Source organism: Megachile rotundata, chromosome 10 (assembly GCF_050947335.1).
Source record: "Megachile rotundata isolate GNS110a chromosome 10, iyMegRotu1, whole genome shotgun sequence".
In the NCBI taxonomy this organism is placed as follows: Eukaryota; Metazoa; Arthropoda; class Insecta; order Hymenoptera; family Megachilidae; genus Megachile; species Megachile rotundata.
This window is the reverse complement of record NC_134992.1, coordinates 10683300-10696515: the sequence shown is the minus strand read 5'-3', so window position 1 is coordinate 10696515 and position 13216 is coordinate 10683300. Positions and strand designations below refer to the sequence as shown.

The 13216-nt window shown below is 35.2% G+C and overlaps 1 protein-coding gene across 10 annotated transcripts in view; it reads left to right on the top strand.

Annotated features, from left to right (window-relative positions):
- The window catches only part of LOC100874698 (pikachurin), a 233668-nt gene that overhangs the window by 211373 nt on the left and 9079 nt on the right, over nucleotides 1-13216 (top strand). For all 10 annotated transcript variants that reach the window (XR_013039633.1, XR_013039632.1, XR_013039631.1 and 7 more), the window contains 4 exons: nucleotides 8308-8557; nucleotides 11157-11440; nucleotides 12387-12632; nucleotides 12725-12828. Coding sequence is in view for 4 of the 10 variants with exons in the window: in XM_076536382.1 (XP_076392497.1) it covers nucleotides 8308-8557; nucleotides 11157-11440; nucleotides 12387-12632; nucleotides 12725-12828 (884 nt within the window). In the remaining 6 variants the exon portion in view is untranslated. The remainder of the gene's footprint in view (nucleotides 1-8307; nucleotides 8558-11156; nucleotides 11441-12386; nucleotides 12633-12724; nucleotides 12829-13216) is intronic.

Sequence of the window (13216 nt, the reverse complement as noted above, 5' to 3'; positions counted from 1 at the left end):
TAAATTATAGACTACTATATTCTCGATCTAATTGGCTCGAAATTGGCACGGTTAGCTGGGTTAATAAATACAGTTAACCAGTGCAAATATTTGATGCAAAATTTTACGCCGCGGAGAATAAATTGACTCTTAAATGAAATAAAATTGGGAAGAAGACACGCTCCGATTGCTGTTAAATTATATTGAAAATTGAAACGATCAAATTTTCGATGAATTTTCAATTTTCCGAACCGGGATATTTTTCAATCGGAAATTGAGTCGTTTTTCGCTTCGACGTGTAATTAAATACGATCGAAAATGCGACCGATTATTTTATAACTAATAAATACCAATACGTAGTACAATGCGTACCCAAATTAAACGCGCAAACATATGTAAAGAAATTATACAATTTACGTTTAATTATTGCGAAATTATTGTGAAGTATGCTTACTATAAAATTCCTCTGAATGACACACAAAATTTTCAACGTTTTAATTACATTGCTCCTGTTACTGATTAATCAAATAATTTTTATATAAATATATCAGAAGTCGCAACTAAAAATATAATTAAAAATGTAATAAACAAAGAAGCAAATCTAAATACAAATTTTAAATAATTATCTTAGTTTCCACTTAAATTAAATTAAAACTGAGTTTAGTCACACGTTACACACTTTTCTCCGAATATCGATTTCACGAGCATACAATATATTTCCTAGAATACCAGCAAAGTAATTATTAAACAATATTCCGTCTCATTTCCATGCTAACTACTTCGAAGTAATTGCTACTCTCTAGCAATATCATGAGTCATCAATGACCCACGCAGCACGCAACGACATCAAATATTCATCTCGAAACAACATTTTCTCCGAGTTTCCCTCGTTCTGTTCGTAAAACCTGAACAGCTGTTCTGCTCCCTTCTGAGAATCGATGTTACAACGAAAATATCGTGCAATTAATAACCCACTGTTCGCTGCAGACCACACCCCTTCAAACCTACCAGTCTACCATTCAACCAACTGTTATGGTTATGGGACCAGTTTGATCCTCCTTTCACCCTTCTAGATATATCGCCGTGTAGAAACACGTGGGGTGTACAGGGTCTCGTATGAAACCCTTAGATTGCGATTGTGGAAACTTGCGAAACTTTTGTGGAATATCACATTTTCCAATTGGAAGATTTGGGTGTTCCAGAATTTGGAGATTTTGGAAATTTAGGGCGTTGGAGAAATTTGGCTAATTTGGGATTTCGAGAATTTTGGGAATTTGGGAAATTTGGGAATTTGGGAATTTGGGAATTTGGGAATTTGGGAATTTGGGAATTTGGGAATTTGGGAATTTGGGAATTTGGGAATTTGGGAATTTGGGAATTTGGGAATTTGGGAATTTGGGAATTTGGGAATTTGGGAATTTGGAAATTTAGGAAATTTGGGGCGTTGGAGAAATTTGGCTAATTTGGGATTTCGAGAATTTGTGGAATTTAGGAATTTGGGAATTTGGGAATTTGGGCATTTGGGAATTTGGGCATTTGGGAATTTGGGAATTTGGGAATTTGGGAATTTGGGAATTTGGGAATTTGGGAATTTGGGAATTTGGGAATTTGGGAATTTGGGAATTTGGGAATTTGGGAATTTGGGAATTTGGGAATTTGGGAATTTGGGAATTTGGGAATTTGGGAATTTGGGAATTTGGGAATTTGGGAATTTGGGAATTTGGGAATTTGGGAATTTGGGAATTTGGGAATTTGGGAATTTGGGAATTTGGGAATTTGGGAATTTGGGAATTTGGGAATTTGGGAATTTGGGAATTTGGGAATTTGCGAATTTGGAAATTCGGGAACTTGGAAATTTGTGAATTTGTGAATTTGGAGAATTTGGGGCGTTGGAGAAATTTGGCTAATTTGGAATTTCGAGAATTTGGAGAATTTGGAAATTCGGGATTTTGGGAATTTGGGAATTTGAGAAAATTGGAGAACTTGTGGAATCTACTAGATTTGGGAAATTCGAAAAACGTATTTGTAAATTTGTAAATTTTCAAATTTGCAAGTTCGTAAATTTTTCAATTAAAAAATCGTTAAACTTATAAACCTAAAAACTGGCAAACTTACATAATTACAAACCTGTAAATTTTGCAAATTTTACATTTCTAAATTTTGTAAATGGCCACTTCAATCAGCCCTTCGTTCACCGTAACATCAGAACGATACAATCGAGATATCGAAATGTCGATAGAATTTCTGTTTTTTCGACGTATGTCGATATCTTTACCGATAGCCGTACCTTCTGGCGCTTCGAGAAAAAAGCACTGTCAGAGAAGAGCAACGAACGAATAAACATTCTACGAATCATTGAACGCTTGTACATTTAAATGCGCCTCTTATATCAAAGGAACTTTGCTCGTTAAGGAAGGAGCAATTAAGGATGCCGGACAAGAAAGGGTGAGTCTTAGACGAATTGAAGAAACGTACTCCTGGAAGGAGATGTTCGAAGCTGAAGGATTGAAGTGTAACGATGCTGAAAACAATTATTGCTTTAGAATGGTGAATTAATGGATACTATACTCTCTTGTTCTTCTCATACGTATTTTGGGAAAATTAAATTAAAATATATATACTGTAAACGTGAAATTAAATATACTGTTCGTTTATAACTTGTCTAACAATTTTACTGCTTGCTCAGAACCTGTCTGAGAAGTGCTTACAATTTGTCTTACAAAGTGCTCACAATGTCTGAGCATTCATTTAAAATTAGTTTGACTATTGTTTACAACTGGTCTGACCACTGTTGTCATACAACCCTACCATCTTCATTTCCTCCCTAGAACCGCATACCGAACATATTGCGCATGACCACATACGTCATAAATGACCGCATTCAGCATCCATTTTATTTGTCACATCAGGAAGCCAGATTATTCCACTTGTCCGATCCCATAAACCACCTAACACCTTTCACCACCTACCATTTTCTGGCCATCTACTTAACCCCACCCTTGTCTGCCTACACCTGGCTTATTCTACTTATCTGACCATACACGCCTCCCGTACAAATTCTCTGACCACTTACTGTCCCTATTTCGTTTGTCCAACCAACCCATCCCATTACCTTCGCCTAACCACACACCGCTATTTCACCTGTAACACGTCCTCGGATTATTCTACTTAGCCAACCGCGCATATCAAAGCTACAGGTGAGCAGCGATTACCTCAATAAAAATTCCTGTACTCGTTTCTCGAGTTCTCGAATTTTAACTGCCTCATTTATTTCGAAGAACTTTTCTCATAACTCTCGTCGATCACCGGAAATCCGTATGTCTGATCTCGATAATAACGCGAAAATCCCTCCGTTCGAAAATTTCCACGAGACGACTTTCAGCCATGTTACTTGGGGCGGAAAGAAAGGACCCCGCTTTTATCGCGAGGTTTTACTGCGAGGGACGCGGCATACGGGGTGCTCCGTAAATCGCAAAACCGGGATACGTTGAAGAGTGTATGTCTTTTTCCGAAATTTTTGAGAAAATCGAGGTTAAGTGTATTCTTTCTTCGAACTGTAATTTTAGAACCTTTTAAAATACTTTGACTCACTCTAATTTTTACACTTAAGTTTAACACGTTGAGATTAATTTTTAGCTGCAGCAAAATATTACAAACTCCGCCATGTTAAACGAGTACATAATCAAACGAATAAAAATCCTTTCGTTAAATAACACAGTTACTCAATATTATTATATCAGACTTAAAAAGATTTAAACTACCCTTATTTAAACTACCACCGTACCTAATGACACTAAATCAAAAGAGTTTAACTAAAATGCAACTAGCTCAGTTAATTGCCTACCCGAGTAAAATATTCAAACTCGATTTTCTCGAAAACCGTGCTCCATAGAAAAAAATGTTATTGCACGTTTTAAACTAGCTTTTAGCTATAGAATCACCAGTTAGCATTGTACTTTATGGAGCACCCTGTATATAAGGGAAAAACCACGGAGAATGGAGTCCCGTCGCCGTGATTCCGGTCGAACGTCGTGAATACGAATGAAGTTTGCTCGTGACGTGTTCGAGAAGTTCTAGGAACTTCTTTCGTGTAATTTCCTATGTGCACCAAAAGAGGGGAAAAAAAGTTCACAGCGAAATGGATAAAATATACTCTACGTGCATCTACTACGCTAGCGTCGCGGCCATGAAAGGTGGACAACCATTATTCCACTCTGTGGGTACAGAATGTGCTTGTAAGTGGAATTCACTGGTTGCTGGATATTTTCGAAATATTGTTTTTTCTGGAATTTGGGTAGAATTTTGGTTGGTTTTAGAATCTTTTGGAAATATTTTTGAGGGACTTCTGTGGACAGTTGTTGTATTTTGGCGTTCAAATTTCCAAATTCCTAAATTTTCAAATTTTCAAATTTTCAAATTCACCAAACTCTCAAATTTCCAAACATCCAAATTTTCAAATTTCCAAATTCTGAAATTTCCAAATTTCCAAATTCTCAAATTTCCAAATTTCCAAATTTCCAAATTTCCAAGCTCCCAAATTCCCAAATTTCCAAATTTCCAAATTTCCAAATTCTGAAATTTCCAAATTTCCAAACTCCCAAATTTCCAAATTTCCAAGCTCCCAAATTTCCAAATTTCCAAATTTCCAAACTCCCAAATTTCCAAATTCTCAAATTTCCAAATTTCCAAATTTCCAAGCTCCCAAATTTCCAAATTCTGAAATTTCCAAATTTCCAAACTCCCAAATTTCCAAATTTCCAAATTTCCAAATTTCCAAATTTCCAAATTTCCAAACTCCCAAATTTCCAAATTCTCAAATTTCCAAATTTCCAAATTTCCAAGCTCCCAAATTCCCAAATTCCCAAATTCCCAAATTTCCAAATTTCCAAATTCTGAAATTTCCAAATTCCCAAATTCCCAAATTTCCCAATTTCCAAATTCTGAAATTCCCAAATTCCCAAATTCTCAAATTTCCAAATTTCCAAATTCTGAAATTTCCAAATTTCCAAACTCCCAAATTTCCAAATTTCCAAACTCCGAAATTTCCAAATTCCCAAATTCCCAAATTTCCAAATTCTGAAATTTCCAAATTCCCAAATTCTCAAATTTCCAAATTTCCAAATTCTGAAATTTCCAAATTTCCAAACTCCCAAATTTCCAAATTTCCAAATTCCCAAATTCCCAAATTCCATAAATTCTCCAAATTTCCAAATTTCCAAACTCCCAAATTTCCAAATTTCCAAGCTCCCAAATTCCCAAAATTCCCAAATTCCCAAAATTCCCAAATTCCCAAATCCCCTGAAATTCCCAAATTCCCAAATTCCCTAAAATTCCCAAATTCTCTAAAATTCCCAAATTCCCTAAAATTCCTAAATTCCCTAAAATTCCCAAATTCCCTAAAATTCCCAAATTCCCTAAAATTCCCAAATTCCCTAAAATTCCCAAATTTCCCAAATTCTCTAAAATTCTCAAATTCCCTAAAATTCCCAAATTTCCCAAATTCTCTAAAATTCCCAATTTCCCAAATTCCCAAATTCCCAAATTCCCTAAATATCCCAAATACTAAAAATTCCCCAGATGTGCCAGATTTCTCAAATTCCCTAATTCATCAACAAATTCCCCAAATGCTTCAAATTTCCAAAATTCCCTAAGTCCCCCAAATCCTAGAATTTTAAATATAAAATTTTCCAAAAATCCAAATTATTAAATTCCGTAATTTCTACGTTTTCGTCGTGAAAAATTCAACAACGAGAAATCATAAAAGATATAAAATACCGAGAAATTCGTACACGCGTTTTTCTGATGTACAGTGTTCGTCGAACACTTCAGAGAATCACGCGGAAATTGCACGAAACGCGATCCTCGATGAAAGCAGACGAAGCGGATTCGCGCGGTTAGATTTAATATCACCGGATAACAAACGTCTGTATCAACGCGGAGGAATTTACCTGCCGTCGACGAGATTCGTTAAGAACGTCTGTTCGCATGTTTTCGCAAATAAAAGTACTCCGACGTACTAACGCGTTGTTAAAAAGTTACCTGGAGATAATGCTGCAATCTCATGAAAAATGACGCTCGAAAGTGGAAGAAGCGTTTATCTGTACTTTTTTTTTTTTAATGAAAAGCACCGAAGATTGTTGGATGAGAGAGGGAGATTTTAAGATAATTCCGCTAAATGAGATTCAGCTCCTCTTAGAAACTGAAAATGAACAGTTTCGTTATTATCTGCTGGGGTTTGTAAAAGTTTTTAGAGGATAAATTTTATTGATGGGACAGGGAAATGCTTTTATCAGAATTACTTTATTGGAGAGTTTGGATATTGAGTTTATTTGTTTATTGAACTGTGTTTCTGTGTTACGAAAAACTACTAAATTTTCAAATTTGTACATTCATAAATTTTCACCTTCCCAAATTACAAAAATATATTTCCCAGTTCTCGATAAACAAAATTTATGAAAAAGATTATTGACTAATAGAAAAATGACCGCTTCGATATACGAGAACGCGAATGCGTCCATTATTTGTCGAGAATCGCACGAAAATAAAGAGTACTTAAAGTATTATATTTCAGAATTGTTTTAATATCCGTAATCGCACCGCCTGGAAAATATTTTCGCTGAAAGTGAATAAAACGTGGAAGAATAATATGGACGCGAGGATAAACACTTTAAAAATTCAACAGTTTATTAACCTGTTAACGGGGTAATTTTTCATTTTACCTGAAAATGATATTATACGTGAATAAATAAAAAGGAGTTTTGTCTCATCTACAACAAATATAGTATATTTTTTTTAATAGAAATAGCCCGGTGAATTTGCGGGTTGATGTCGTATGCGTGAATGGGCATGACGCTCGCGATATATTGCCTCTTTTATGAGAGATTTTATTTATTGTACCTGTGCATGTGCGTTTTGTGTTAAGTTGTAACTGAATGCGTGAAACATAAAAAATTTATGAATATAGAGATTGAAAATTTGTGGACTACTTTTTTAGAAATATTTAATTAATAATTGCTTCAAGTTGAAGTAGTCTGTGTATGGTTCACATCAATTTATTCTACAGTCTCATCACTGGCAATATAACAAGAGTCAACTGTACTGGTCATAAAAATTCATTCCTAGAAGGGTGAATTAATAGAAATAATTAACTATCAATCGCTTCAAGTTGAAGTAGTCTATATATGGTTCACATCAATTTATTCTATAGTCTCATCACTGGCAATATAACAAGAGTGAACTGCACTGGTACCTCATAAAAATTCATTCCTAGAAGGGTGAATTAATAAAAATAATTAATTAACTATCGCTTCAAGTTGAAGTAGTCTATGTATGGTCCACATCAATTTATCCTACAGTCTCGTCATTGGCAATATAACAAGAGTGAACTGCACTGGTACTTCATAAAAATTCATTCCTAGAAGGGTGAATTAATAAAAATAATTAATTAACTATCGCTTCAAGTTGAAGTAGTCTATGTATGGTCCACATCAATTTATCCTACAGTCTCGTCATTGGCAATATAACAAGAGTGGACTGCACTGGTCATAAAAATTCATTCCTAGAAGGGTGAATTAATAGAAATAATTAACTATCAATCGCTTCAAGTTGAAGTAGTCTATGTATGCTTCACATCAATTTATTCTATAGTCTCATCACTGGCAATATAACAAGAGTGAACTGCACTGGTACCTCATAAAAATTCATTCCTAGAAGGGTGAATTAATAGAAATAATTAATTAACTATCGCTTCAAGTTGAAGTAGTCTATGTATGGTCCACATCAATTTATCCTACAGTCTCGTCTCTGGCAATATAACGAGAGTGAACTACACTGGTACGTCATAAAAATTGATTCCTAGAAGGGTGAATTAATAGAAATAATTAATTAACTATTCAAGTTGAAGCTTCAAGTTGAAGTAGTCTACGTATGGTTCACATCAATTTATCCTACAGTCTCATCACTGGCAATATAACAAGAGTGAACTGCACTAGTACCTCATAAAAATTTATTCCTAAAAGGATGAATTAATAAATCTTAAATAGCACCGAATAATTTTAAATGAATTAAACAGTATCTAATAGTAAATTAATAAACCTTAAATACCATCAAATAATTCTAGATAAATAGAACAGTATCTAATAATCCTATAGATAAATAAAACAGAATATAAAATAATCGCAGATAAATAGAATAGTACCCAATGATTTCAGAAACCATTTCCTAAAATTGTATCTATTTGCTACCGAAATGGTCAAGAATATTCCCCTTGATTCCCAGAATTCCCAGCTATTTGACTACACATACAAACATATCGATTTTCCGTTACAGAAGCGAGAATCCTGTCAGACTAGGCGAATGGGTAGAAGTACGAGTGTCGAGAACCGGACGTTTAGCCTCGCTGGAGGTCGAGGATGACCCTCCTCAGGAGATCCTTGCACCAGGAGCTTTTACACAACTCTCGTTGCCACTAAATCTCTATCTGGGTGGTGCACCATCCACGGACATGTACTCTCCGAAGATGAAAACCACCGCGAGCTTCGTCGGATGCATTCAGACCGTCATTTTAAATCGTAGAGAGGTCAGAGATCTTTATAAAATTCCTTCTAACTAATTTTCTATTGGAAATACTTTTTACAATATTAAATCATTATTTTTAATAAAAAAATTAGTTACAGTCTTCACTGTACAGTGAAGTTAATAGTTGTGTACTATGAACGCGTTTAAAATTCGCGCCACTACGAGCTTGCATGTATCATTACCTAAAATGATAATCAAACATGTTCCTGTTACATTAACACTCAGATACGTTCTCAAGACAGTTAATTTATTAGTAATACAATTTTAGAAGTACATAGACTTTTATTTATAATATAGTATTTATAAAATGCAACGCTCTCGTTCAAAATTCGCGCCACTATGATTCTGCATGTACTTATACATTACTTAAAATGATAATCAAACATGTTTCTGTTACATTAACACTCAGATAAGTTCTCAAGACAGTTAATTTATTAGTAACACAATTTTAGAAGTACATAAACTTTTATTTCGAACATAGTATTTATAAAATGCAACTCTCTCGTTCAAAATTCGCGCCACTATGATTCTGCATGTACCTATACATTACTTAAAATGATGATCAAACATTTCTTGCTACAGTAACATTCAAATAAGTTCTCAAGACAATTAATTTACTAATAATACAATTTTAAAAGCACATAGACTTTTATCTAGAATATAGTATTTATAAAATGCAACGCTCTCGTTCAAAATTCGCGCCACTACGACTTTGCATGTACCTATACATTACTTAAAATGATAATCAAACATTTCTTGCTACAGTAACATTCAAATAAGTTTTCAAGACAATTAATTTACTAATAACATATTTTTAAAAATACATAGACTTGTGTTTATAATATAGTATATATAAAATGCAACGCTCTCATTCAAAATTCGCGCCATTCATACATTCTCATAACATAACCTAAAAGTTACAATAAAAAATTTTAATTGTAACTCAAAAGTATGTGGATTTTATAATATACCTGCGTATTTATAAAATATACGAGTACAGCGTTCGAGTGTATCCAATAGATCAGTAAAAGTTGTGACAAATTTTTCCCATATTTTCAAACCGTTTTTTTTTTTTCATTTAATCCAAACTTTACATGTTACTCGGATAATAGCACGTCCATGGAAATTGAAAGAGAACATGTTTTGATAGCTTTTATGCGTTTTTAAATTCGTAATATAAAAGGAATTTAATGCGTCGACTATAGAATTTTGTTTGTTTTAATACATCGGTAAACGCGCGCACGACGAACTGAACAGTACCGTGTAAATCTTGCCGTGCGTGACAGGTGGAAAATCGTGAAATCCGTTGCGAAATATAACGTGTTTTATTATCGCAGAAAATTTCTGTTAGCGACGGATGAAATAAAATATCACGACTACGTTCGGAATGGAAATGAATACGCGGGAACAGGTTATCATGAAAGTTAGCTAATTAATCTGGCGAGCTTCGAAACACAACTCGATTTCCTACCGAAAATAAATTGTTTTCATTTTTCACGAGTCGTGAACAGCGCGTCGAAGAAAAAAGAAAACAGGGAATAAAACGTGCGCGTACAAAACGAAAATTTAAGGCGCATTAAAACAATTCAATTACGAACAATCCGAAAGGAAAAACGTTGTTACGTGCAATTGCGAGTGCTCGCGTTAAATGCCAACCGCACTCGTATAGCATTTCCGCGTAGTATACTTTTTTTATTTTATAACCCGGTCTCGAACGAAGTTTCTTCTCTGCATCGATGAAATACGTCGTTGGATATATATCTGAAATAAATCTTTTGCACGATTTTAAGTTGGAAGTTGAGAAATTTGAAACTTGAAAAATTGGCAGGGTTGAATTTTTGGATATGAGGAAAGTTAGGGATTTTGAGACTGAGAGAGAAAGTTTGGAAATTTGGTTTCGGAAAATTTGGGAAACTGGAAAATTAGAAAATGGGAAATTGGCAAATGGGGAATTGGGAAATGGGGAATTGGGAAATGGGGAATTGGGAAATGGGGAATTGGGAAATGGGGAAATTAGGAAATGGGGAAATTAGGAAGTGGGGAAATTAGGAAATGGGGAAATTAGGAAATGGGGAAATTAGGAAATGGGGAAATCAGGAAATGGGGAAATCAGGAAGTGGGGAAATTAGGAAGTGGGAAATTAGAAAATCGGGAAATTAGAGAATTTGGAACTTGGGAGATTGGGAAATTTGAAAACTGGAAAATTGGGAAATTGGAACATTGGGAAATTGGGAAATTAGGAAATTTAGAAATTTGGGAATTGGGAAATTGGGAAATTGGTAAATTGGAAAATTGGAAAATTGGGAAACTGGAAAATTGGAAAATTAGGAAATTGGAAAATTGGGAAATTGGAAAATTGGAAAATTGAAAAATTAAAACCTTGAAAAACTGGAAAATTCAGAAGCAAAAATTTAATCTCCCGAAAATTAGAAAATTTAGAAAACCATCTGAAAACAGTACATAACTATTTGAAATATTAAACCATGTCAAATTCTCAAATGAAAATAAGACACCAAGTGGCCAAGAACATTTTACAAATACTTACATAAAAGTTCCACAGCACATGACATACTAATTAATGAAATATTTTCTGCCAACAGATTGGAATACTTGCGGAGGCCCTCGGAGGAGTGAATGTCGGCAATTGCGGACATGCTTGCGAGGCGAGGCCTTGCGGAGACGCAGAATGTCGTCCTCTTCGGGATCGTTTCACTTGTCGTTGTCGACCTGGTATGCCTCATCCTTGTCCAGCACCTGACGACAACACGATCCTGAATGAATCCTTAACAAAACCGAACGTTGGTACGCGATACGAGAGATCAGTTCCGAGCTTCTCTGGCAGCGAGAGTTATCTTCACTATAATGATGCTGATACTATGAAGAGGTAAAGGATAAGCCATTTTCTTTTGTTGAGATGTTAATCAAACATTGAAGATGACTGAGGGTTACACTCAGTAATTCTTAATTAAAATTTAAACTCAGTTTCTTAATTTCACGATTTTCTGATTTTACTATTTCCTAATTTCCCGATTTGTTAATTTCCCAACCTTCAAATTTCCCAACTTCCAAATTTCCCAAGTTGCTAATTTCCCAATTTGCTAATTCCCCAATTTGCTAATTTCTCAATTTGCTAATTCCCCAATTTCCTAATTCCCCGATTTCCTAATTCCCCAATTTGCTAATTCCCCGATTTTCTAATGTCCCAACCTCCAAATTTCCCAATTTGCTAATTCCCCAATTTGCTAATTCCCCAATTTGTTAATTTCCCAATTTTCTAATTCCCCAGTTTGCTAATGTCCCAACCTCCAAATTTCCCAATTTGCTAATTCCCCAATTTGTTAATTTCCCAATTTTCTAATTCCCCAATTTGCTAATTCCCCGATTTTCTAATGTCCCAACCTCCAAATTTCCCAATTTGCTAATTCCCCAATTTGTTAATTTCCCAATTTTCTAATTCCCCAATTTGCTAATTCCCCGATTTTCTAATGTCCCAACCTCCAAATATCCCAATTTACTAATTCCCCAATTTGTTAATTTCCCAATTTTCTAATTCCCCAATTTGCTAATTCCCCATTTCCTAATTCCCCGATTTTCTAATGTCCCGACCTCCAAATTTCCCAATTTGCTAATTTCCTAATTTGCTAATTCCCCGATTTCCTAATTTCCCATTTCCCATTTCCTAATTTCCCAAATTCCAATATCACATAGAATACCTCCTATGCTCAATATTTGTTGTGATCCAGACACGAACAAAAATTTCTCAACTTAGAGAATGTCGATCAAAAGATCAGTCCAGAATCACAGATCAATAAACGATAAATATGTTCCAGGATAATCAGCTACAGAGTGGACATAAATATGAGATTCAGAGCAAGTAGCAGCAGCGGTCTGCTTCTCTGGAGCGGACGACAGGCCGACCCGCAAGAACAAAGAGACGAGAACGACGATTTTCTTGCTTTGGGATTGGACCACGGTTATCTGACGTTAGCTTATAATCTGGGCTCCGGCCAGGCTGTTCTGCGGTACAACTTAACGAGACTGGACGATGATCTATGGCACCGTGTCCGAGCCGTGAGGTAACCGCGTTCGTTCTCGGATGTCGACTTTTAATTCGGGACTGGCACGTAATCGAATTGCCGACGTATGAAATTGATCGATGTTTCGTTAGGAACGAGCAGTGGGCGTCGTTGGTCGTCGACAGCGGTACAGGAGTGTCGGCGTCCTCTCCTGGACAGCTCAGGCAACTCAACACCGACACGGGTCTTTACGTTGGTGAGTAAATCATTTTTGTTTCGAACTTCCCTGTCATCCATTCTAATTTTCCCTGAAGCCTGATATATCGAACTGGGTTGGAAAGCTTTGGGTGCGCGAGTTTTGTGATGGAGCGGGACATGTTTTTTTTAGTAGTTAAAGAACCGTTGCGAGAACTGATGACTGCAGTCGATCTTGCGGTTGAAATTGGGAAATTTTCTTTTAATATTTTAAAAGTTAGGTGTTTGCGAGAATATTTTTTGTGGGTATTTTATTGCATGCTATATGGTACAAAGAAAGTAATTTTAGCTGTATATTATATAGTTTGTCTGTATATTAAAACTGTGCATTAAAACTGTGTAAGTAATAAAATGTTACGTAGGTTCTTTTATAATTGAATTTGGCGCTC